Consider the following 26,545-nt stretch of genomic DNA (forward strand, 5'->3'; position numbering starts at 1 on the left):
TAGCTTTAAGCCCTCAAACTTTCCTCTTCTGCAGTCCCAAGCACCACCATAGCTGAGTCCTGAGGCTTTTAAATGAGCTTGAGTAACAGTAAAAGTCCTTTCAAGCCTCCTCTTGGAGTATGAAGTTGAGGTTTCCTTCTATTACTGGCTTTGGTTTGCTGATTTTGAGTAGACTGATGGTGCTCTCCCTCAGATGAATGACAGGCCACAGAAATGAATCAAAATGCTTGGGGCTTGTTTTGTTGTCTTGAATGTCAGCTCCTAGTTGCATCTGTTTTATTATCAAAGTGTGGAATTTATTTGGTATTAAAACTTGGAATGTAGCACAATTGGAAACCGCAGACAAAGCAACTCAAAGCTGAACTGAAATATCTTTGCTTCATTCCACAGCAAGTGGGTAAAACAGTTCAAATAAAGAAAATTAAAGAACTATTCAGTTACCACATGGCATGACTTGTATATTTACCTCTCCTCTTCTGTGTTAAAATAGCAAATAGCAAAATCTTTAGTAGAATAGTGCAGCATTTGGAGTTTCTCACAGTGCTAAACCAACATTGTCCCATGGCTTCTTGTGCATTTAGACATTCCCAACAGAAAAGATGGTCTTTTGTTTCCTACTGAGGTTAACAGTCTTGCTGGGAAACAATGTGCACAGATACAGCACTGCAGAAATAAAACTGGTCCTGAAACATTGTACTCCAGGAGAACAGACACCAAAGGAATGTGAGACAAATGGAAGGAAAATTGGCTGGAAGTTTTCTGATGCCTGGGAAATCCATGGTGGGAAGCAGTTAAGATGCATTTGGGAGAGTAACAATCAGCATTCATTCCAGTAAAGCCAATTAAGCTAAAACAACAGCAGCAACCAATGTGGTTACTTGAGAAGCAGAGTCAAACACAGGGCAGTGTAAGCAATGGAAGAGTGGGAGAGTTATGAAAACAACCAGACCCGAGCAAAGAAGAATAATTACAAGAGCAAAGAAAAATAATGGTTAGCATCTCAATTAAAACAAGGAACTACTAGCAGAGCTATAACCTGAGTGACTTCACATGCATCCATTCCAGTGAAAGCCCCCCCTGCATGCTGGCCAACCAGTTTGTCCCAAACCAAAGAGGAGGAGCAGATCCTTTTGCTGGAAGTTGTCAGCACGTTGTTTATAAAAGGATTACACGTGAGAAACTACCCTTGCACCAAGCTTTGCTTGCAGTTTACATACATTTTGTGCCTGTTTCAAAGCTGAGATTTAACTGCCCGTGTTGTTGTTTAACAAGCAAAACTGAAGAAATTCAGCTGGTTTAATTTAACCAGTGTGAGCAAGCCTGGAAGCCATTGTTTGGGAAGTGGAGGAGAGGTAATAGCCCTCTGTAAAGATGATTCCATTCATCTTCTTCAGTATGCATTTGGTAAATTACAGCTAGTTTTGTGCACATTCCTGTCTAATTCTGTAGGAAATCAGTCATTCTCCTTTTGCAACTGGGGCTCTCCTTTTATTCTTTACATTTTGAGATTCCCTTCATTCTTCAGAAAGAATTGTGGTGGGAAACAAAACACTACTTTGGCCTTTTTAGCAAGAAATGCTCTTGTCATTCCCATGCAGACTTCTTCAGGACCAGTGCTATAGATGTCTTCTCAGCTGAGAAAAAGCTACACAGAAATTCCATGTAACCTATTGAATAATTTGTGGCTCTGTGACATGACAGCCTCATTCCCTACCTTCTCCATGCCCTGCTAGCTCAGTTTAGCAGAGATGTTTAACTTGCAGCTGCCACAGTCTCATCATGATTTGTGGTAGCTCGTGGGCAAACATGAGTGAATGAGTAGTTCTGTGTTCCTAGATTGTAAATGACAGGATCAGATATGCTGCTTCCACCTAATAGTAGGTAGATTTTGGAGACTGAAACATTCCAAGATGGGCTTCAAACAAAGCTGGTGTGGAAATGAGAAGGCTTTGTGGTGGGTGTGACACTTGAAAGCATTGCTGACCACAGCTCAGGGTCTGTGGCTGGCAGGACAGGAGTTAAACATTAAAATGTATTTTCTTATAGGCAGGATGAGAAAAATTTATAGCTCATAATCACCCCATGAAAAATGCAGTCTGTGATGTTTCTTTCCTGCCCGAGTTCTTGGAAGGCTCCCGTTGCTATCTGTCTCTGTGTCTGTGGAGTGCAGGGAGTTTCTTTTCAAGGGCAGCAAATACAAAGCTACTGCAAGATATGGGCAATTCTCCAGCCTGTTTTCAGCAAGCTTCCCTCCCTAACACACCAGTTAAGCAGGCAGGCAATAGGAGGTCAGTAGGGCACTATGTACCTTTTTCTCTTTCCCCTCTTGACTGATTTTGCTGGCGAAAGTCAGTGTCTGTAACGGGCTGTGAACTCTTCACCCTGTGCTGGGAGACTGGGTCTGTCTTACAAACTGTTTATTCTTTAGTTTATGGATGTGGCCATCAACCAAGCCTCTGGAAACTGAGCTTAGTATAAGGACTGTGTGAACAATATTAGTACAAGAACTGATCCTGTGGAGAGGCTGCTTCTTCCAAATCATTGCTGAACTGGTAAACACTCATACAAAAATTAAAACTTAATCTAGGTGGTGAAGTCAGTAGGGATGACAATGAGTTTGTGATATGGGTGGAGAAAGAGGGTACAGAGCAGGAGGAAATACATGATTAGGGCATAGAGCAAGACACAGTGTTCCCCTGCCTGTGGTGAAGAAGAAATGAAAATACTGTGGACACAGGACAGTGGAGTTTGTGACTAACTGCTGCTGTGCTGTGTAAATGGGAGTATGGGACACTGTTATTGCATGAGGGTCCTGTAGCACAGGGTTATTGGAAGAGGTATCAAGGGAAACTTTCTGTAGATGTGATTAAAATATGGTACTGGAAGGCTGAGAGCTCTTGATTAACTACACAGCACAGCCCTAAGCATTTTCAGAACTGAACAGGACCTGCTGCAAACCAGGGCTGTTGTCACTTGGTCATCTTGACTGTTTTTCTGAGGGAGCTGGAGCTCATGAGATCTGCTTCCATACAAACCTATGTTTCTTCTCTCCTAAACATCTTCTCTAGCTTTCCATGACAGCCTGTAAGTTACCTCTCGCACCTGCCCTAGTGTTTATGACTGGCTGGAAGAGGTTTGAAATACAGAGATGGTTTCAGTGTTCCAGAGGAAATCTTCAGGACTTCCATTTCTCAGGGAGTCCAGGTGTTTATTGTGCCTTTCAGTCTGGAACAATGGCCTCTTTCCTCCTCATGTTATCTCCTACCCTGAACACCATAGTAGGTGGCCATGAGACAGTGGCCGTGATCACTGTGTCATGTTAAATGACTGCACCTGAAAGTCCTTTTCCCTAATCCCTCTGTCAGCTCAAGTAAACAAAATTCTCTTTAAAAAGTGTTTTGATATGCAGTCTGTGTCTTTCCAGCCTGTAAAATATGTGCTGTGGCCAGTGCTGGTTGGGGCACCAAAATACACATTCTGATTTACCAGCATGCTGCTGTGAAGAACCAAAGATCTCAGTCTTTCCTGCAGCAGAAAAACAAATTGATAAATAACCTTTATCCAGGCTTGAAGGTTCTTAAAACTTGGAGAAATTTGGTTATTTTTCAGACTTCTCCCAGTTTTCTACACTTGGTTGAAATTTATCAATGACATTGTTAGCTATTTCTGGAAAACTATAGCATGATTTCTAAGTCTTATTTTCTTACAAAATTGGGTTGAAATGATGAAAAATCCCCTGCAGAGGCAGGATCTGAAGAAATTCCTGTAAGCACTCATTTGTGTAGGATCTAAGTACCAATCTAATAAGTGGGTGTGGATTAAAACCTACATAAACCAGGAAAAGTAGATAAGCAGATCACTTCCCTCTGTTTCAGGCAGGGTGGAAACCATGTTGATTCATCAGCTCTGGTTTCCCCTCATCCCCCTCAGTCTCTAGCAGGATTGTCCACGGGAAGTTGTCTGCAACGGGTGTTGTTTTAGCTGCCTGTGTCTAAGAAGGTCCTGGATAACTTTCCTGAATGAGATCCAATGCTCCTGTAACTCCTTAAGCATCCTTGTCTTGCACTGCCAGCAGGACCGAGATACCTTCTTGCATGATAGAATTGGACAGCCCCTCCTTATCTTTGGGCACAGGGTAAAATCCAGATTCTGCTGACATATTTTGGTTACGTATTTCACCCTGAGATTAGCAAGACCAGTCTGTCTGCTGGGTTCAGCTGTCCTCCAGCTCCACGCTGAGTGCTGGCAGCGTGGTGCTGCCCGTGTCACGAGTGGGGTGTTATCTTCCCTGGGGAGGCAATCTCACTAACTGTGTGTGCTCCCGGGGTTTTGGGTTGCAGAACCCAAGGTTTTGGGCACAACCATCTTTCTACTGAGAGGAGGTAAGGAGTAATACAGCCTGGAGGAATATGCAGCCTCTGTTTGGTCCCCATGGGCAGCAGAGATGGATGAAAGGAAGGGCACCAAAGGAAGCGTTTTGATTTAGCACTTCCACTGGGAAGCTGCTGCCCTGAATGAGCTGCAAATACCTTGTTTCCTCCCTGCTATTTTCCCACAACATCCCAGGAAGTGGCAGTGGAGCAAACATTGCAGCCCTGCTGGGCTACAGCTTTTCCCACTGGCAGAAGAGGGAATGAAGAAATGATGTCCTGCATTTGACCATGAGTATCATGGCTGGTAGTTGCTCAGACACAGTACAGCTAAGCAGAGATACTTCAAACAATTAAACAGAGCATAACCCCAAGGTAACCTGCAAGTCTTACTTAGCTAAACAGTTCAACACAGGGAAGCAGGATCATAATGCCAGTTATAGACAATTACTTCCTTTTATCTGAGGTGCTGGCTTTAGATCCTTGGGAGAGGGGTTTTTCTATTGTTACTGATTGCAACAAGTGCCAGAGCAGCATGAGGAGTGCCAGTAGGGACACTCAAAGGTGATAGACATGGACAAATAGAGGACCATGACTGCAGGAGAAGTAACTTTCTCTTTGTGGACACTGAAATTGTAAGGGACCAGCTGTATCAGATGTACATTCACAAGTCCAGGGGATATGATGGAGTTCTGAAGGAGCTGGTGAATGAAGGAGCAGGACCCTTCTTGATCATCCATCAAAGCTCTTGAAAATCTAGGGAGGTCCCTGCTGATGGGAAGCTGCCCAGTGTTACTCCAATGTGTGAAAAGGATCTGAGGGAAGCCCCAGGGAACTGCAAATCTGTGACTCTAACCTCAATTCCCAGAAAAATTATGGAGAAGATAATACTGGGTGCTATTGAAAGGCATTAAAGGACAATCCAACCATCAGCTACAGTCAACATGGGTTCACCAAGGGAAGTGCAGTTAACTCCTTTGATATCCTTCTGTGATAAGGTCCCCTGTCCAGTGGAAGCAGTTTTTCTGATTCTTGGTAAAGCTTTGGATGCTGTTCCTCCCAGGATCCTTCTGGACAAGCTGTCCAGCTGTGGGATGGTCAAGTTCATGGTGTGCTGGGTGAAGAACTGGCTGAAGAGCAGAGGGTTGTAGTGAATGGGCAGTGTCTGGCTGGGGACTGGCCACCAGCAGTGTTCCTCAGGGCTCGATCTGAGGGCCAGTGTTGTTCAGTGTGTCTACCAGTGATTTGGATGCAGGAGTCCAATGTCCCTTAAGCAAGTTTGCTGATGGTACCAAACTGGGGGGTGCTGTTGACTCTGGAAGGACAGGAGGCCTTGCAGAGGGATTGAGTTAGATTGAAGCACTGGGCAGTGATTAATGGGATGAAATGTAACCAATCCAAGTGCTGGATTCTGCACCTCAGACAGAGTAATGCTGGACACAAGTGTAAATTGGCTGGAAAGGAATGTGAAGGTCCCTAAGTGCATCCAGAGGAGGGCAACAGAGCTGGTGACAGGGCTGGATGGCTCCTCTGAGGAGCAGCTGAGGACCTTTGACTGTCTAGTGTGGAGAGAAGGAGGCTGAGGGTTGACCTCATGGCTCTCTGCAGCTTCCTGAGGAGGGGACATGAAGAGGGAAGTGCTGAGCTCTTCTCCCTGGGATCCAGTGATAGGGTAACTGAGAATGGTTCAAAGCTGCATTCAGGGGATGTTCAGATGGGACATTAGGAAGCACTTCTTTACCAAGAGGGTGGTCAAATCCTGGAACAGGCTTCCTAGAGAGGTGATTGATGCCCAGAGCCTGGCAGTGTTTAAGAGGCATGCTTGAACTTTTGGTCAGGCCTGAAGCAGTCAGGCGTTGGGGCTAGATGATCGTAGGTCTTTCCAACTGAAATAGCTTGTTCTGTTCTATCCTAGTAATTGCTTTATCATTGTTTTCATCCTGAATTTTAAAAAAGAGTCTCAATATAGCTTGAATGGATTTGATTCTTTATTAGTTTGCATTTGGGGGCTATCACTAGATCCACATGTAGGAGTGCAAATCAGGAGCAACTCCACTGAAGTCCCTGGCAAAATCTGAGTGATATCTTAGTAAGATTCCATGTGTAAAAAGATCAGATTATGTTTCCTGCTCAGAAAGTCTTCAGACTGTCTTTACATGGGGTATGGATGTCAGTGTTTTAATAGTTACATTACTTGCAGGTACAAACACTTGCATCAATACCTGCTGTAGACTAGCAGCGTGTGCTCTGTGTGTTTGCTCTTAGTGCCATAGCATCAATCATACGTACCTGGCTCGAGCAGTGCTCTGAGGATTTCAGAGAGCCACCCGACTACACGTGTTTGCTGAAGCTGCTGGACTACCTGAAGAAGAATATGCCTGGCTCTGGCCCAGAAAGGAGGGCACAGAACCTCTTGGAGCAGTTCCAGAACCAAGATTTGGAAATTGATGGTGAGTTACCACTTCCTTCTGTCTTTCTCTTCTCCCAGACTGCAGGGTACCACAGGGATTTATGTGCAGTACATTTCATCAGCTCTCATGTTAATTGACAATACTGTGAGGCTCACCTGTGACTTTTTTCTTGTTTCTTTTTTTAAACAAATCTCTGTATGAGGCTGCAGGTTCTGTGTGGGATGAAATAGTCGTAGAGCACAGGTGCCTACCTCTTCGTTTTGGGCAATCCAGCACTTAGTGAATGTTTAGCCCAAGCTTTGAGATTGCTGCAGCAGCTAAATGGTTAATTGCCAGTGCAGTTTGCATGTCATTGAGTTAAAACACACAGCTGCTCTTTAGCTGGTCTTCTCATTTCAGCCCTCCCCCCTCCCAAGAAGAGCTCAAACCAACAAAAAAGCAGAACACGGAGCTGCGACAAAACGCAGCTTGAGTCACAAGCCTTGTTGTCATGAAGCTTGTCTTCCTAGTTACCATCATGTCAAAGGAAGTGTCTGTGGCTGTTTTTTCCTATTTGAGTGGCTGGCTGCTAGTATCCAAGGACAGAGGAAAAACTTACGTTATTGGGGGTCACAATCTCCTGAAACAATAGTGAACTGTAGTAACACAAATATGCTGTGTGCAGCCTGAAGCCTGACACATACCCTTGTCCTGGTCAGAAAGCTTCCTGTGGCATAAGCAGAAAAGTCCTAGGAGCTCACGGAGGGTGTCAATGAGAACTAGAATCAACTGCCAGCTTTGGTGGAGGGGTGAGAGGGATTAATTTGTGTAATAAAGGAAATGACAGAAAAAAAAAACCCCAACAAAGAATTCATCCCGTGAAAATCATGTCTGCCGGATATGCCAGAAATACCATGTCCATGCATAAGACTGTGAAATGCCAAATTGAGTGGGTCATTGACACAGACATAAAAAGGAGTAACCATCTAGATCCCAGGAGTTTTCCTTATTGAACACAGGTAGGTGACCAGGATTGCTAATATGTGCCTATTGATGTCCCTTCCTGGGCTGGGTTCCCACAGGTCAAACAAAGCAAGCTCATGAGAGCTGTATTTGGGTTCTTCTGTAGTTCAAAGCCATCAGAAGCTCCCAGGAGCCCTGCTTCTGCATTTGTTCCCTCAAGGAACACTTGGAGTTCTTATCTGAGTTATGGACAGATCAATTTGAATGATAAAATGTTCACAGTTGTGGCAAAAGAGAGGCTGTTAGTTAGAATAAAAAAGATGAGGAGAATGCAATTAGCCTGTGGAGTCTATAGAGAAGCATTTGAGTTGTCACTTTATCACAACTTCATCTTTGTTCATTTCAGAGATTTCTTTCAAAACTCTTAATATGTTTGTTATCTGCAATCAAGTCTTGCTGATGATTATTGTTCTAAGGCATTTGCATTGTTCTCTGAATTTACACATTTCAGTCCTAAGCCTACAGTTTGTGTGATCAGACCTTGATTCAGTGCTGCCATCAGCCATACCTGTAGATTAGATTGTAGTACCAGGTAATAAAGGCTGCTCCTGGCCTCCATGCTTGCAGCTTGGGCAATGAAGCAAGGTGAGTCAGAGACAGAAAATTCAGGAGCACCTGGTTGTTGAAGTGAAGAGGGCAGCTGGGCTTTGAGAGGGCTGAATGGGTCAGGGCCATTTGAAGATGATGAGATACTCAAGTACAAGAGGATTCCAGCTTCCTGGGGAGTAGGGAGAAGGCTACTTACACATTTGTGGAGGTGGGAGAGAAAGGAGAAAAGAGGCATGAAAGAAGAAAAGGAAAATCTTGCCTTGTGCTCCAGAACCCAATTTTAAGGGTGTTGTGAGGTTTTGTGTAGGGATGCAACCCAGCGAGGAGGATTTTCAGTTGACTTTCAAGAGCTGAGAGGAAAATGAGGAGTTACATAGCTAAAAAGAGAGAGAGAGAAAAAGAGTGACTCCTGTAACAGTTCAATAGAAGCCCATCTAATGATGCATATTGTTACAAAACAGTCACAGAAACATAATGCTGGAACAGAGGTCTCCATTTATCGCCTTTAGCCCTGTCAATAAATTGTGCAATTGGAATGTACAGATGGAAATCTGGTACAGCCTGTAGTGACTGCTTGTTTCATCAAAATTGTAGCAGTTTACATTGATGATTAGATTTTGCTAATGAGTGAAGAAAGGAAAACCAAAGTGTTTTGAAAAGCAATGATGGAAGTATCGCTGTATCTGCTTTTGTTGCTTTCCTGTGTGTTCTGCTGTAACTGGCTATGAAGTCTTGCACAACACACTCTGAAATGCTCTGCTTGTTTTTTTTTAATGAAACCTCACGAGCAGTAAACTCAGTACTTTCCTTGTTACTCTTCAACAAGTCCTTTTTTTCCCCCTCCCTTCTTTTGGAGTTACTGTCGCCTTAGAGTAAAAGGGATTAGGAAGAGGATTTATTTTCAGGGATTTTCTGTTTGACTTCCTGCACCAGAGGAAACAAGGCATGTTTCTTTGTGTTTTAATGGGGCTTTGTTCCCAACCTGGGGGACCCAAAAGGTGACACAGGAGCGTTAGTGAAATCCCTTCCCTTCAGGAATCAGGTCCCTTGATGAGGCCAGTTCTCCTCTCTCACCTGGGCACTGCTTCCCAGTGCAAATTTGGAAGCAGCATTCAGCTGAATGCTGGAAGTGCTCAGTGTATTCCCTTTTCTAGGAAAAACTCCCAGAGAAAGAAGGTTGAGAGGTGCTGGAATAAACTTGGTTCAACGTGTAGCCCCTGTCAGGGCACAAATGGTGCCAAGAAAACTTGGTATCTCCTTTTATTTCTCCACACGGGAGTTGAAATCTGGATATGAGAGCATTCCTAATGCAATATTGTGGGGATATAACTGCAGTCTTGTCCCTTTGCAGTTTGATTTTTTTTTCCCCCTCAGATTATAAAATGCATAAATACTGACAAGCAGATTAACAAAATTCTGCAATGTTAATGGGGGATTTGTTTTCTTTCAGAAGAGTTGTTAGTGAAGGTGCAAACCACTTGTCAGCTAAGAGACCCTGAACAGATCAATTCTCAAATTTATTCTCCTTCCACCATTTATTTGCCAATTTAATCTGCTCATCTTCCTTCTGGCTAGAATCAGCAGCACAGTGGGGCCATTACATCAGGCAGAACCCTTTGGGCATTCTGCTGCAATATACAGAGCAATGTTTTCAAATAAACATCTGCTTTGATTTGCTGTTTGCTGGATACATTTACTAACTTGTGTTTTCCATCCTGGCCAGATGGGTTCTATTACCACTCCCCCTGTAACCTCGATGATGAAGAGGAGCTGGGGAGCAGCAGTTCAGAAGACTTCTCTCTTTTCCAAGAAGACCTTGTGGCAGAACAGTTGACATACATGGATGCAGTATGTAGGGGATATGTACTGCTTGAAATGCTGGGGGAAACAGTGCTGGGCTTCTCAAAATTTGTTATGTCAATATAATGATAGTGTTCTAGAACAGGACTGCTGTTGGGACACAGAGCACAGCTCTTCTTGGTTATCCAAACTTTCTTCATTCATTGGGCTTTTTCCTTCAGTAATTCTGAAGGCTGTTTGTGGGTTTTTTGCTAAAAAAACCAATAACCTAGAACTGTGACTGTATCCTGTGTCAGCCTTTTTTGCAAACTTTCATATTTGATACCTGAGAAATATCTTAAAAGATGTAAGTACTATAGTGCTCTGATTTGATTTGTCTGTACCAACCTCCTTCAAAATAATATTACCTAAAAAACGTTTCCCTTGGTTATGCAACTGATATCAAGGTGTATCTTCTTTTCCCAGGACTATTTACCTGACAGTTTTTTAGGGCATGAAGCCCATAAAGAGTATGTCAAAGTGAATGTTTTAAGCTAAAAGGAAACGAATATTTACCTTTTAATACCATAATAGATCCAATTTGTTCTGCAAACATGCACCTCTTCTTGTGGACAACAGAGATCTAGGAGAATCCTGCTGGCTTACACACCTCTCTTTCTCTCTAGAAACTCTTCAAGAAAGTTGTGCCCTATCACTGCTTGGGAAGCATCTGGTCTCGAAGGGATAAGGAAGAAAACAAGCACCTGGTACCCACCATCAGAGCCACCATCACGCAGTTCAATGCAGTTACCAAGTGTGTTCTCAGCACTATCCTGAAGACCAAAGAACTCAAAACACAGCAAAGAGCCAAGATCATTGAGAAGTGGATTCATATTGCACATGTAAAGTATTTATTCTAGACTGTTTAATGTTCCTTGTGAGGGAGTGGGGAGGGGAGAAAGGGTTGTATGCATTGGTCCTGGGCCAGGGAACATCTTAGTTCTAATTCTTTCTATTTTTGACTGACTTTCTTGGTAACAGCAGATGAAGTATCACCCTTCCTCTCCTTAGTTCTTTCCCCACCATGGGAATTGGGTTGGTGCTTGTCTCTTCCCAGGGCTGGGAGTGCTAATGCATGGGTGAGGCAGGTGAGGAATGCCATAGACTTGATAATGTAATGTTTATGGCAAAATAGGTATAAATTCAAGTGGTTCACTTCCTTAGGAAGAAAATACTGCTCATATCAGTGAAAGGGATGATGGTTGATAGACTTGTTTTCAGGGGGAAGTTGAACCAGAATGGAGCAGGCCTGGCAGTGGTGCAGGCAACAGGCACAGTCAGAACAAGCTCTGTGCTAGCCTGTCTCTGGTCAATCATGTGCAGTGAGGGAGCATCACCCTCCCTCTCCTGCCTCCTGGAACACTGTAAGAGCTGGAATGAGATATGGTGGATGACAGGACAATTGTTCCTGTTTCCATATAATTGTATATGTGTGAAAGTAAAGTAAATCCAAGATTTTAAGGAAGTACAGACAAAGCTAACTTAACCTCTAGGGAGCAGTAGTCTCTTTAATGTGGAAAAAATGAAATTATTGTTTGTACTCTTTTGGTTCAAAGAATCCTTGAGGCTGAAATGTCATTTGTCCACTGAGGTGTTCATGGTTTAGATCAGGTATACAAACCAGCTGGGTTTAGAGGGTGTGAGAGGTGCAAGCAGTGGCCAGAAAAAAATAAGTAGTGTTACAATATGGTACTAGTCTCCTCATCTTCTTTCTGCTTTGTCATTGTCTCACATGTTTCTCCAACACATTTTTATTCTGTGTTTCAATTCCTTAGTCTTGTAGCAGATCATGTGTTTCTTAATCTTTGCATGATAGGGTTTTGTTTGCCTTCTTTACTTAACTCTAGTTTGCTAATTTTGTAGATTTTCTCTTTAATATTTTGCTGTTAGCTTTTTAACTCCTCTCAGAGGACTGGGCAGCTGGCAGTAAACTAGATCTCTCTTTTGAAGAGAACATTTAAAGCACTTTCCTATGGACCTGTGTTGACTTTTGTTCTAAGAATCACACGGATTCTTTCCGAGGTGTACAAAATAAGCAGCCATAAAAAGCTCAAGCCAAACAGAGGTTTTCCAACCTTGACAATGCACTTCTGTGCTTCCTGAGGGCAGCATTGTTAGTCCTGCCACCTCAACTCTGGTAACTGCATGGTTCAGGACACTGGTATGGGGAAGTAGTCATTCACCTCACTTTGGGCACTTAGGTCAACTCGTTTCTGTTAACATCCCATGGTTGCTTTAGAGCCCGTGTGAATGGATTAGGAAGCTTGATGCCTATTTTCTGTGTGCAGGTCTTCAAGTTGCTGAGGGTGCCATCTAAAGAGGGGGAGGGGGAGGCTGGTCTGCAGGTTGGGAAAGCAATGATGAAGCAGCTTCCTGCTCATCCCGGGTCAGCAGGGATGGCAGGTCTTTGAATTTGTTCTGTGGATGGAAAGCTCTGTTCTCCACCCCTGTTGATTCAGTTCTTCTCCCTTCATTCATACACACAACTAAATGCTTCAGTCTTAGTTAAGCACATGAAAAATGCACGTGCAGGCTCTACAGTAATTGCACATATAGAACAGCCAGTGGCATATGAGCTGAGCTGCCTGCTTCTGAAGAAAGGTGCTTGCTTTGTGTGTGCAAATGAGTGTTTTGAATAGTTAGATGCCTGAATTAGAAAATAATCCACATGTTGAAGTGCAGTTATTCCTGACAGCCAACTCTGTAACTTAGCAGCATGGAGTTCCATGCTTGTTATCAGTTCATGACTTTTGGATCCAGTTTCTTGGTTTACAAGATAAACTGAATACTTTTCCTAACTGCCAGCCCTTTCTGCTCCACCTAGATCTAAGGTTCCTGAGCAGCAGCAGCCAATTTCACTCACAATATTTTCTTTAAAAATAAGAAGTAAAAATGCAATCATTAATATCCTGTTAGGTTTAATTTTTTTACAAAAATCAAAGTTGCTTCTGCACAAGATTCTTTCTGGTTTTTCCCTCGTGAAGGACACAGCATGAAACAAAGTTATTCAAAGAGGTCTTAAGAATTCTTCTCCTATACAAATGGAAGCCTGCTAAAGTTTAGTCTGCAGTCAGTTAAGTAATTGAGAACACAAAATCCAACACTGAATTCCTAAAGTGCTTTAAATTACACAACATAAAACATTAAGTTCCAAACTGTATGGTTCCAAGTTGGATCTTCCAGTCCAAACTGTGGTTGTATTTGAAAAAAAAAAAACACAGCACAAACAAACAACCACACAAAAAAACAACCCAAAAAGATGCTAAGAATTTGTGCCTTTAAATCTACGTTCCCTCCAGCCTGAATTTCAGGTTGAACATAAAGAAGGATCACCTTTTCAAACGTTCTAGTCTCTGAAGAAAAGCAGTTATGTGGCTGCTTTGACCCCAAACCATGCAAAAACATCTTTTAGGTCTTGTCTGTCCTACACACATGATCTTGAGCTTGGCCTTTATCTCACCTAACTGCCAACCTGCTTCAAGTGCTGTCTGCTCAGTCAGCCTTCTTAAGCCACACTTTGTTAAATGTATCCTAAGTGGCATGGAGAGTTTTTTGGTTCTCTTTCTTTTAGATAAATAAAAGAGAGTAAATATATTTCCCTTAGTTGTTGAGCCAACTTTAGTGCAACTCACAGAGTTGCTTGCATGTTAAGATCTGACTTTTGTTTATGCTAAGGTTGCTTTATGCTTGTCCCACCCTCCAAAGGAAATAAAGGGCCTATTTTGACTGAAAGGATCCTTTACATAACCAGCATTATTGGTGTCATAACCAGCCCCATAAAAGTTTGCAGAAGGGGAATTGTCGTATGAGTAAAGTTCTCATCTACATGGGGCAGGGAAATTGGCACGTGTGTTGTCTGCTTTGTCTGCATGTACAGACACCTGTTTGTGAGAGCTTGTATCTGCAAGAGTTTCTGAAGTCTGTGGTGCCCAGATCAGAGCCACCAACAGATTCATGGGGGTTCCTGGAACAGTCACAGGCCAGACTTCCTCCCAGCTCCTCACTTCCATTGCTTTACCAGGAATCTGTGTGATTCTTTTGAGAATTAAGCTTTTTCAGTATCTTTTCCCATCAAAGCTTCTGCCACAGAGAAGCAGCATAAGCTATGAACCTGTCTCTGTCAGGATTTGAGCCCAACTCTGCAAAAGGTGGGAAGGTTTTTCTCTTTAGCAGTGTGCATGTACTTGAATAACAGGTTATTCCTTCTCATGTCTGCAGTTTTAATTGACACTTGGATGACTGAGGGTTTACCTTTTAAATACCACATACAAAGAGGCAAAGCCTGGTTTCTTGCCAGAAGGGTAAAAGGGATTGGTAACTATAAAGAACTTTTAAAGAAGAGTAACATTTGTGCTTTTTAGCTTGGCTTCATGCACTCAGTTCCACTCGTGTTTTTACTAGGAGAACTGGAGGCTGTAGCCCTGCAACATCACCACAAATACATGAAAGTCAGGAAAACAAGATGAAAGTGCCAAAGCCCATAAAGTGTTGGTGGCTGGAGAGGGGAGTGATATTTTTTGATGCTCAATATTTGTACAGCTGCCTGCTCAGCAGTGAGAATGTGTAGCAAGCATGACTCTGGTCAAACAGAAGAGCACTACCATGCTCGTAATGCTGACATTATTTGATGCTCCTGTATTTCTAACCACTCCTTTCACAGGAATGTAGGATCCTGAAGAATTTTTCCTCCTTGAGGGCCATCATTTCTGCACTGCAGTCCAACTCCATCTACCGGCTAAAGAAGACCTGGGCATGTGTTTCCAAGTAAGTTTCCCCCCCTCTCCTCCTGTGGCTGGCCCCAAGACAAGGCAAAACGCTCAGTGCTCTTTCTTTTCATCTTGTTCTTCTCAGTCTTCCTATGCTGCTTCTTCATGGACATCTCTTCTTTTAGAAGAACCTCTCATTCCTCTGAGGCACAGACCATTGTTTTGGGTCTGACTACTGTTAGCTCCTCTTTCATGTTGAGGGGACAACCTGCCCTCTGGGATACTGGGTCTCTTCTATAACATATTGGATCTTCCACAACCTATTTGGAAAAACTCTGGGACTAGCTACTCGCCCAGCTCATGCACACTGCTCTTGGAAGGTCAGCAAAAGGACACCATCAAACTTGCTTGTTGTCTTCTCTTTAAGTTGTAAGAGGTCCAGGTTGCTACAAACCCTCACTAATCCTCTCCTGGTCCTGATGTTGTCTTAAAATATATACCCAATCTACAAAATCCAAACCTGTATCAAAGACAATGTTGCTTGTAGGGGAATTTTGTGCAGCTGGCCTTTTTATTGCATGCCAGACAGACACCAGAAAACTCTGTGTGGGAAAGATGGTGCTCTGCTCATTCAGTTTGGGAAGAGTAGATGTCATTCTTTTGCCCTTGATCCACAAAGAAAAGTGTCACTCTGCCACACACTATACACCTGAACTTCCTCCAGAGAGGTGGGTCTTTCCTTCCTCTCCTCTGTGTTCCTGTTCCTGATCAGAATATTGCCATCTTGTGTTTATAATGCTGGGTAACAGAAAGGGACTTGTACACTTAAGTACTTCTTCTCCAGGAAGAAGTATGGAATACTTCTGCATGGAATAGGGCAAAACTGAAGCACTTGAGATATCTTTTGCAGCTCTTTCTCTGTTCCTTTGTACCCATTTTCCCTCTTTCTTACAATAATCTGATACCCTGTCCTGTGACTGACTAAAAACCCTGCAGAGGGTCTGCACACCCAGGGCATGTGTGATGCTGGTAAGGCCTGATGATACTGGGAGCACCAGAAGATCCCAGGAAGGTTCCTAGTAGACGTGCAGCATCTCACTGGATGGATTTTGGTGGTGTTATCTTTCATGTGCCCAACTGTTAATGATTCATGAGAACAAATAGTAATCTGATCTGATCTAAGTGCTTCCTGATAACCTAAATGATTTAATCTTCTCCTGCACAGGGACGTAGTGCTGATATTTGAAGAGCTGTCTGATATCTTCTCAGACCATGACAATTATTTGACAACTAGGGAGCTGCTAATGAAGGTGAGAATTAGCTTGAGTTGCAAGGCTTGTGATCTCAACCAAAACCCTTTTTCTAACCAGCTGCCCAAGCTCATCTCTCCCTGAACTGCTGTGTGTGGGGCTTCAGGGAAGAGAGCTCTGTAAAAACTGGCATGAGAGGGAATTTTGCTGTTCCTGTGAGAACCTACACTATCATTAGCCTCTCCAGCTTGGATGCCCACATACAGCAGGTTGTAGCAGCATGGATCCCATGTGGACCTGCTCACAGGACAGGTCAGCCCCCCTCTGAGCCCCTCAAATTGAATGTCACCCTGCTGGAGTGAGGTGACTGGTCACACTCCCTGGGGCAGGGTGCTGCTAGCTCCAGAATCCTGTGTGCTCCATATCATGCCTCTGGAAGCACTGCAGCCACAGCCAGAGTGAGGAGTCCTGCAGAGTGGCATTTGAGTGAGCTGGGGCACCAGCTGGCACCTTGGCTGTGAGCTGGAGATGAACCACCAGCTTGGGCACCCTCTGAGCAGCCCTGGCAAGGCTCAGGTTTGCACTAGTGAGTGCAGAGCAGCTCCAAGCAAGATACCAAACTGGGCTGCACCACTGCAGTGCTTTTGACTTCACTGGAACAATGCCACTTGTCTCTGGCTGAGGAATTAAACCAAGATGTTTATCCAACTATCTTGTACCTTTTTTGGAACTAGAAAACAGGGCTGGGAATTTTGAAGGAGTGGGTTTCCTGCTCTGTGTGTGGCCAGATGGACAACAAAGCAGGCTGTGTCTGAATGAGCTTGACTTGTGTGCTCTCCTGGGCAAACCCCAACAAGCTCAGGAACTTGAAAGGACTGAGGAAGAATAGCAGGGAATGGTTATATTCTGTAGAAACTAAGAAAGTTTGTGGCAGTTTTTTCTGTTTGCATGAAAAGTTTCTACAACCTGGCTAACCAGTTTACTTGTTCTGGTGTTTCTGACTATTCTATCTGGCATTTGTACCTTCCCCCCCTTGCCCTGGTACCTGAATGATGGGTCAGCACATTCAAACCTGTCAGTCTGTTTTGCTTCTCATCCATTTATTGGCATCTGTAGCTAAATTTTAAAGCAGGTGAGACATAATAAGCATAGAGGGAAAATGGGTGTTCAGAACAGCTTATTTAACTAAATATTGAAAAGACAAAACAACAACTCAATCCGAGCCTGGACCTTCTGACTCCCAACAAATCTCTCTCTCCAGCTGCTGTAAATAGGTTTGCAAAACATTTTGAAAGTAGTGAGAGGAGAAAAATTCCACAGAAAAGCCAGGACCTCTCTCCTACTTCTTGTCTTGGGCTGTTTGGTAACGATTGGAGGATTAATGTCCAAGGAAGACTTAAAGCCTTTGTTTTCTTTCACTACAAATAGTCCCTCTCGGGAAGCTGTGTCCAGCCTTGCCTGGCCATCCTGCAGCTTCAAGTGTGGAGCAGACAACATGCCAAATGAAACAGGCTGGCTGGTGCAGAGGGAGCACTGTGTTCTCTTCTCCTCCCAGACAAGGGCTCTGCTGCGACCTGCAGCTCTAGCTTCTGTGCCTGCCCACCAGCTGCTCTTAGGAACACTGAGTTTACCTTTCAGTATCTTGAAGGCAGCAAGACAACCCTCTTTTTTCATTTGCTCCTGTTTTTTCAGCCAGGGAAGGAAATGCAGAGTTTCAGCAGTCTGTCTATAAGCCGTGACTGAGAGAAGTCAAGGCTGTAATGAGAGGATCTTTACAAGTGCAGGCTGTTGTTTTGAGCCTTTTAAAAAGACATTGATAGTGATTCATGCCCCATCCATCCGGCCACTGGAAAAAATAACAGTAACTCCCAGCATTCCATATGGATCCTGGGAAATGAAGGCTACAGATCTATTGTGAAATAGCTCATCTATTCACGGGCAAGCTTGACTTGTGGAGATGGAAACCTATTTACTTCCATTTCCTGCCTGTTTTGGATGAAGGCACAGAGTGTAGTTGCTGGATCTCTATGTTGTGGAGTAAGAAGAACAACAAAGCATTACATAAGGCAGAGATGTTTACTTGTAGCAGTCCTGATGAGGAAATAAAACAAAAATCCTGAGGTCAGGAGTGTCAGGATAGAGTTCAGAGTCACATCTGGACACCTGAAGTATAATCTAAGCTGCTCCAATTTAAACTCTCAGAGGTTTTCAACAGCATTTAGCTTAAATTAGAGCTATTCTGCAAAAAAATTCCCTCATGGTCATCTTGTGGGGTTTTGTCCAAAATTCCCAAGCAGTGTCTGACTCCCAGAAACCCAGCACACGGATGTACACATGCAGGTACCTGCACAGCAAGTATTTTGCTGGCCTGGCTTGCCTGGTTAAATATATTGTTTTGCAGAAACACAGTTACCAGCTTACCACTTAGCTCCTCCATTAATTGCCTTTTGATTGTCTTTTGACTCACAGGAAGCAACATCCAAATTTGCCAATCCAGACAGCAGTGTGAAGGAAAATCAGAAAAGGACACAGAGGCGATTGCAACTGCAAAAAGATATGGTATGTTTGTGGTCCCTTTCTTACCCTTTTTGAACTGGTAATGTGGTTAACCCTAATTGGTGAATTTTATAAGAAGCAGAATCTAGAAAGGTATTTAACAAAGGGAGGGTGCAGTAGGTGATGGTCTTGGCTGTGCCCTCTGTCAAGCAAAACAGTCCAGTCAATGCTACTGATGAGCTGATACAAAGCAAGTGAACCAAAGCATTTAGACTGAATGCAGACAGAATGGTTGTCTCTGTGAATATATGCCCCAAACTGGATTTCCCTTATGCTCTGGATTGTGATCTGCAGGTCACACTATGTGTGTGCATTTACTGTGCACATCTATGCATGTAGATGATCCCACACATGCACACATCTGTATTGATAAGCAAACCCAAAGTGGGATTCATGCTCCACCCAGCCTTGGTGTGGCCATAGCTGGCAAGCTGTCACAGCTCTGGTTCTGAGCACAGCCCAGCTGCCCTCCTGCTCCAGGAACACCTATCTGTGTACTGACATGCTGGAGGAAAGGGACAGGCAAAGCACCAGCATGGCCAGCACGTTCAGTGTGCTGAGGATGCCCAAAGATGTCAGGATTTGGCGGGTGAACACACGGGCCGTGTTATGGTCCCTGGCACCATCTTCCTTGTCCCCAGCAAGGGGGTAACTGGGTCTCTGGGCTCGTTGCTCCCATCCCCCCTTGCATTTGCTTCACATCCCAAACAGCTGTTTGGGATGGATGCTAAGCCAAGGCTTTGGCCTTAGCTTCAAGTCTTCCAGAAATGTATTGAACCTGTCGTATAAAAGCGTAACAAGCGATTGATGAACAGAAACACGTGCTCATCATTTCCAACTCTCTTGTCTCTGCCCTACAGGAAATAACTCCACTAACTACACTTCTTACCTGTTAGCAAGAAACACAGGGAAAGCCACGCTATTTTTGTGTTGTAAAATATGTAAATACTGACAGAAAATTAGCTCTGACCAGAGCAGAAATCTTGTTCTCTTTTAAACAAGCTCATGAAACTTCTGACATACCAGCTTGAAAACTGCACAGGCTTGTACAGAGGCTGCTTTGTCAAATGTGTCCAGTTTCCAGTCTGCTGCTGAAAATGGCTTTTGTCTCAAAGTTGGCAAAGATTTAAAAGGACAAGCAGAGAGAAATCTGGGATAGGGAGGCAAAAGTGCTGAATATGATTTTTTGCTTGTCTTTTAGTTTGACTGGAAAAAAAAACCCGGATCCTTTTGGGCATTTCAAGTGCAGAAACAGCTTGAGCTCTCCAACTGCTAGCAGTCTAGAAAGTTTAAAATTCTAATTAATTACTATTAAAATGCAGTGAATGGCCAGGGAAGATGGTCACTGCTTGGAGGAAAAAAGCTGTGACTTGCTTTGACGCGACTGTCACAGGGTGTAACAATGTAATTAAGTAAAAATCCACTGGAATGAAACAGAGCCAGAACCAACTTCCACAGGCTGGCCAGGACCTTCCCCAGCTCCTTCCCTTGTAGCCAAGGGTCCCTGTCCCTGCTGCTTCCACAAGCAGGGGTTTCTGCTGGACCCACTGTTAGAAATCAGGGTATGCTGGCAGTATTAAATAAAAATTAACTCTATATTGATATATAGAAATAATATAAAACCACTTGAAAGCATCTCACTCTGATAAGAATTTGATTTAAATTCTAGATTAGATGCTGAGGATGATGTGAGAAAGCATTGTTCCTAAGGCCACTGTTCTCTTAAATAGATTACTTTTCTTTCATTTTCTTATACAGGTGTATCCTGGTGCTGTAACTATCACCATTTCTCTGATCATTTGCTCTGATCATTTGCAGGGAGTAATGCAAGGCACGGTGCCTTACCTTGGTACCTTCCTGACTGACCTTGTCATGCTTGACACAGCCCTTCAGGACTTTGTGGAGGTAATTTGGGGCAATTCTTTGAGTCCTAAATATCATCCCTGCCTTCCCAGCAGTGAGTGTGTCATTTCCTGTATCTTCTCCTGGGTTTCTGTGTAGGTCTTAAAAATGGAGGAATCTTGTTTTCAAAGAGAAGGAAGCAATGTGTAGTTTTGTTAGCAACAAGGATCCTGTGTGAATTTGAGTACCTCAAGGGACAAGCCCAGCCTTGTATTTTGTCTTGTTTTCTTAGGTTAGAAAATGTGAAGAAAATAGGCATTCCATGATTCCATTTTGTTTTTCTGAAAACATTTTAGGTGTAAAGATTTCTGTGAATAATTGGTAAAATTCACAGTTTCAGCTCTTCAGACAGATAACTGAAGTGCTTCAGTGTTGACTCAAGATGCATCTGAGCCCTAAAGTTAAAGCTTGGGGTTTTTTTTCATCATTTCTCTGAGCTGAACAAGAAGGGGAAACCAACCCTGCATAGGAAGGGGAAAAGGATTAGAAGAAAATCTGGTCATTTAAGAGAGACTGAGGATGGGGCCAGTTTTCAAAGGAGTTTGAAAACCTTTGAAACAAACACCTTTGAAAATTGCCCCCAGTAAAGCAGGCACTGCAGGTGCTCAAGCCTTCCTTGTGTTGGTATTGATAGTCATGCTGAGATGGGCAAATGCACTTCTCCCTGGGCTGGTGATGGTTGCTGGCCTGTTTGCATGTTGGTTGTTTGGCAAAACTGCACTCAAGCAGGCCTGGGTAAGGTTGCTCTAGAGCCACTTTCTTGTTGGCAGCTTCCCCTCTGCTCATGCTCCTTGTCCAGTCGGTGTTCCTGAGCCTCCCTGGGAACACTGCTCAACTCAGCACAGGCCAAAGCCAGGTTTGTTTCTTGCCTGCAAAATCCCCTGGTCTTCTTCAGACCTGATCTCAACACAGTTTTTATGAGCATTCTTGTATTGGGCTGGTCTTGGGCAGCTTGCCATTCAGGCCACGAGGACAGATGATCCTCTGGAGACTCAGATACATGAGTGCTGTGGTTTTGACCAGATCAGGCATGTTTAGAAGGCCCCTGCTCAGGGCAGGTCTGTGCTTTACATTAGCTTTGCTACCTCATTCTGTCTGTGATTAAATTCAGCTGAGCACGTGCTCTTCTACTCTGATCCCTTCCTTCTCTTTCCTTCCAACAGGGTGGCCTCATAAATTTTGAGAAGAGGAGAAAGGTAAGTTGAATGTTCTGTGAGTTTTAGTTAAGTGAGGCCCCCTTTTAGAGCCTTCTCTTGGGAAGGCCATTTGTCCTTGCTCAGGCATCTAGAACAGCCACTAATTTTAATGGGAGTTCATGAGGAAAAAATAGACCCCTGGAAACAGTGAGGCTCTGCCAGACTGTGAGGGGTGGTGAAGGAAGAAAACCACCTTTTGATGTGTGCAGCAGGGGAAGAGGAGCTGCAGGCCACCTCCCTGGGATTTACATTTCCTCTGTTTGGTGTTCATGGGACCACGTTCCATGCGTGTGTCCTGTGTGTTGCCAGTGACTCAGACCTGGTGGTGTGGAACCTTTGCTTTCCAGAAGATACACTTTGCAAACATCTTCCTTCTGCTGCAGGGAAGTGTTTGTAGGTAAAAGGCTGTAGACGGTGAACTAAGTGCATGAGATTGAGAAATAAATGCTGTCAGTCTTCCCTTTCAGCTTGATCCTGGTTGGTCAGGGATAAGTAAGGCTGTATAGGAGTAAAGGTGCTGGGGTTACAGCTGCCTGAATGAACTCTTGCCAAATCTCCCTCCTGGGGTCTGAAGCCAGACTTGGATTTGGCTGTGATGGAGCCATTTCCTTCCCTTCATTGCTCCCAGCTCTAGAAACATCTTCTTGCACTTGCCTTGTATGTATAACTGCACTGCTCAGACTCCCCATAGTGAGATAGACAAGGTTCCTCGTGGTCATCAGTCCAGCCCCAGACCAACCAGAGGCAAAGCTGCCCCTGGACCATGCCGAGGGCTCGTCTCCATCATCCCCACATCCTGATTCTATAACACAAGGGGGGTTTAAGAATTATTTTGGCAAAGCACGTGTGCAAGTGGCATTATGGAAGAGCAGTGCATTCCAGTCACATGTATCAAGGGTCACATTTTCTGTTCCTCTGGGGCAAGTGTGAGTGCACAACCTGCAAAGCCAGGATCAGGCTCCGCTTTCATTGCAGGCATCCCTAATTATTACCCTTGCTTGACAACTCTCTAATTATTACCCTGCCTGAAAGCCCCCTAAAGTACAGAGCATGATTCCTCTCTTGGAGATGGTCTGACCAGCACAGGGGTAAGCAGGGAGGGTAATCTGAAGATCTTGTGACCCTCTGCTAACCCTTGTTCATAGAGGAACAACCAGCAGTACTCCCATTTGGTGGGTTTGCATCGGTGTTACACTTCGGTTGGTACTTGGGAAAAGCTCTGTGCTGAAGTGTGATTCCTTGTGCTTGGCTTCTAATTTGTGTGTGTCTGATAATACGTTCACATCTCAACACACACGATGGATGCTGGGGAAAGGAAAAAAAAAGAAAAGGTCATAATTATTTGAAAAACTGGTTCTTGAAATAGTCGCTCAAATGAAACTGAACTTCAGGTCAAACCAAGCTTGTCCTGGATCTGTTGTTGCATGTGTTTAGTATGTGAATGAGTCTCTCTGGCTTTATCAGGTTTTCTATTTAGGATTCCTATTTCATTCTTTTTTTCTTAGGAATTTGAAGTCATTGCCCAAATTATGCTCTTGCAATCTTCATGTAACAACTACTGCATGATGCCAGATGAAAAATTCATCCAGTGGTTCAGGAGACAGCAGGATATAACAGAGGAGGAGAGGTAGGTTCTCAGTCCTGCTGGAGAAGCAGGCTTTCCTGCCTCACCCCACCTGCAGGCAGGTTCTGTCAGCCTTTAGCTGTCCTCTCACAGGAGACAGCACCTCCTGCTGCTCCAGGAGAGTGGAAACACAGCTGCCTTCTGCAAAACAGCTGTACAAAACCTGCTGAATGCTTGGCAGGGCTGAGCTGTGAGGCTGGAAATCAGGCCTCTGACTCTGAAATATGATGGATCTGTTGTCTCTGGGCTGTCTGTACATCCAGACACACACTCACAAGTTGATCCCAAGGGACATCAAGACAGTCACTGAGCACTGGGCTGGTTGGTGGATGCAGGCAGCAGGTAGCCAAGGCAATGCAGAGGTTGCCAAGTGTGCACCAGAGAAATGTTTCCTGGCTGTTTGGGGTGGGTTTTGCAGCCCTGCTGAGTTCTGTGCTACTGCACCTGCTGCCAGACCAACCCAGGACAGTTTACTTACAGCATTTCAGTATCTCCACTAGGTACCACTCTGCTGCACTAAGAGTGTAAGCACAACTGCATACTGAATTGTCCTGAATCATAGTAAAAAAACCCCCAAACTTCTCCAAGATTCACATGCTAAGTATTTTCTATTTTTTTGTTGTTTTGGTTTTTTTTTCAGAAATTCTGAATACCACCCAAAAAAGCAGAAGTTTTAAAAACTATTCTAAAGAAGTAAAATACCCCCTTCACCACAGCAAAATGTGGACAGAGCTGTGTTCCTCTTTGTAGGGTTGCAGCCTTCCGTGAAGGGGGAATGAGTGAAGGTTTCTCACATTTCTTGAGTACTGCTACTTTGAGTTATGTAAATGATAGGATTGTCTGTAAAAATTAACCCACTGGCCTCTGCTCTGCAGTTTCAGCCTTTCAAGTGAGGTGGAAGCAGCTGCTGACACCAGCACCACGTCGCCCAAATCTCGGAAGAGTGTGGTGAAGAGGTTCAGCATGTGAGTACCAGGGGGCAAGGGGCCTTTGGTGTGTTGATATCAACCTGAATACATCCAACCAGCAGTACTTGTTTCACCAGCTGAAAAAAACCTGCCTGGGGATCCAGACCACAGCATTACTTTAAGGAGGACTTCTCTTTGAAGCTGGCCCTTTCTATTGTTACCCATAGTCATGAGGATTATTAATGATGTAAGAGATTAGAAACAAACAAGCCTTCCTAAGGTGTCAGAAAAAATAACAATTTTAGTGCTGGATTATAAATTCAGTATGTATTGTCTAATCCCTTCCCTGGGTGCAGCAGCAAAGAGTAAATGAGGATAAAATCTGGCCTATTGTTGGTTTGATTTGCTATACATGTGAAAAAATCCTCTTAATATGAAAACCTGGGTAGCAAAAAGGCATTTGATAATAGAAACAGTCTGCCTAACTGCCTTCAAGATAGAGTAGGAAAAAAATAATGGGGACATGGTCCAACTTAGACTAATACTGTGAAGATTCAAACAGGAGGTGGGTGGAGAACAGGGGCATGCAGCTGAGCACCCACAGGAAGCAACACACTAGCAGGAATTCAGGGAAAGCTGCAGGGAATGAATGCAGAGATCAAGGAGCCAAGTAAGAATATCTTAAAGGTGAGAGATTTGAACCTGATGCAAGAGGAGGGACTCCTGCATACCAGTGGCATGATCAAGATGAGGGGGGAAATGATGACTTGAACAGCACTGTCAGCTCTGAACTCTCCTTTCCTGCTTGGTTCTCGCACCTGGTTTCCTCAGAACAGCCAGGAGCCCGTTCATATCAGCACTGCTTCAGGTTAGGGTCTGAGGGTAGAAAAGAGTTTTTGAGTTCTGCCATGCAAAAAACACCTGAGCAGCTATTTGAAAAGTGTTTCAATGAGTCCAGCTGAGTTGGTGGTGGAGAACGTGAGCTTTGCAGGTGATGGTGCCTGAACTCTGGGTGGCCTCGTTTGTGTCTCCCCGGCGCGTGTGCAAGGACCGTCCCTGCAGAGCACAGGCTTGAGCCTCTCGTTTCTGACTGCATTTCAGGGCTGTAGGAGTGTAATTTGCTGTACTGAGTTTGTTTGCACTGTGCAGTCTTTGTCTAAAGGATTGTTTCATCTGCACCCTGAATGTACTTTGCAAATGAGTACTGTAGAAAAGATTCATCCCGGCACCAGTGCGTGACCCCTCTAAATTGTTCTAAACCATTAACTGCACACTAAGAGAGCATCTGATTCACCTTGCTCCTCTGCTTTATGTATTATACAAGCTTGTTTCCTTTGACACTCCTTTAAATTTACTTGACCTGCATTTAGAAATGAGTCTTGGCAAGAGAGAACCTGTAATTTCCACTTTCTTGTGACCTCACCGTGGAGATCAGCCGCTTTTAGAGAAACTGGTATCTGTGGCACCTTCATTGAGTGAAAGAATCTGCAGCAGGGATGAATTTGCCTTCTGAAGAGCTGGCGTACAGCCATGCACTGCCTTTCAGGCACTGCTTCACTTACTCAAGTAGCTCTTGGGCTGCCTCGTGTCAGAGGGAGCAGGGTGTGACAGGGAGCAGGGGGACAGCAGCGTGCAGGAGCCACCTGCCTCTCCCCTGCCCCTGCCTCTGTAAACGCTTATAATAGATCTTTTCGTGGCTCGTGGGTCTGAAAATTGAACAGACCAAAGAGGAGGTTTGTGGTATTTGGGCACTAGCCCCAGTTTCAGCCTTGCAGCTGGCCAGGAAGGTACTGTGCTAGCGTGGAACAAACTCTCTTGACAAAAACATATAAACAACATAGAGGAAATTAAAACAATAGGCCACTCCAAATAGGAAAACAAAGCCCTGCATAAGATTTTTGAAGCTTTGCTCAGCCCAGCTCTGTGCTGTTTTCACTTACTGGCTGTTGTGCTTTCTTTTCCACCCTAGAATGTTTCTCGGCTCAGAGATGCTGGCCCATAGCACACCCATCAAAGAGCAACCCAAATCTGCTCGGGGTGGGAGCTCTGGTGAAAGCACAGACTCAGCCAGTGTTTCTTCGTGTGAGCTTAACCACTCTGAACCTGAAGACGTCTGCCCCAGCCCCATCGACACTCCTGATGAGGTTCAGAAAAAGGTATGGTCCTAACAGTATAAACAGCCTGTGAAAGCCTGGTGACACTACAGGCAGGCCCTAGGTGCCTGCCCAAGCC

At 44.2% G+C, this 26,545-nt stretch overlaps 1 protein-coding gene across 1 annotated transcript in view; it reads left to right on the forward strand.

Moving 5' to 3' along the window:
• The window catches only part of RGL1 (ral guanine nucleotide dissociation stimulator like 1), a 73,198-nt gene that overhangs the window by 41,498 nt on the left and 5,155 nt on the right, over nucleotides 1-26,545 (forward strand). The window contains exons 5-15 of the mRNA XM_051624956.1: nucleotides 6,636-6,820; nucleotides 10,056-10,180; nucleotides 10,798-11,013; nucleotides 14,832-14,935; nucleotides 16,103-16,187; nucleotides 18,597-18,686; nucleotides 20,502-20,588; nucleotides 21,749-21,781; nucleotides 23,287-23,408; nucleotides 24,281-24,370; nucleotides 26,283-26,469. Coding sequence (XP_051480916.1) covers nucleotides 6,636-6,820; nucleotides 10,056-10,180; nucleotides 10,798-11,013; nucleotides 14,832-14,935; nucleotides 16,103-16,187; nucleotides 18,597-18,686; nucleotides 20,502-20,588; nucleotides 21,749-21,781; nucleotides 23,287-23,408; nucleotides 24,281-24,370; nucleotides 26,283-26,469 — 1,324 coding nt within the window. The remainder of the gene's footprint in view (nucleotides 1-6,635; nucleotides 6,821-10,055; nucleotides 10,181-10,797; nucleotides 11,014-14,831; nucleotides 14,936-16,102; nucleotides 16,188-18,596; nucleotides 18,687-20,501; nucleotides 20,589-21,748; nucleotides 21,782-23,286; nucleotides 23,409-24,280; nucleotides 24,371-26,282; nucleotides 26,470-26,545) is intronic.

The sequence above is a fragment of the Apus apus genome, chromosome 7 (assembly GCF_020740795.1).
Source record: "Apus apus isolate bApuApu2 chromosome 7, bApuApu2.pri.cur, whole genome shotgun sequence".
NCBI classification, from domain to species: domain Eukaryota; kingdom Metazoa; phylum Chordata; class Aves; order Apodiformes; family Apodidae; genus Apus; species Apus apus.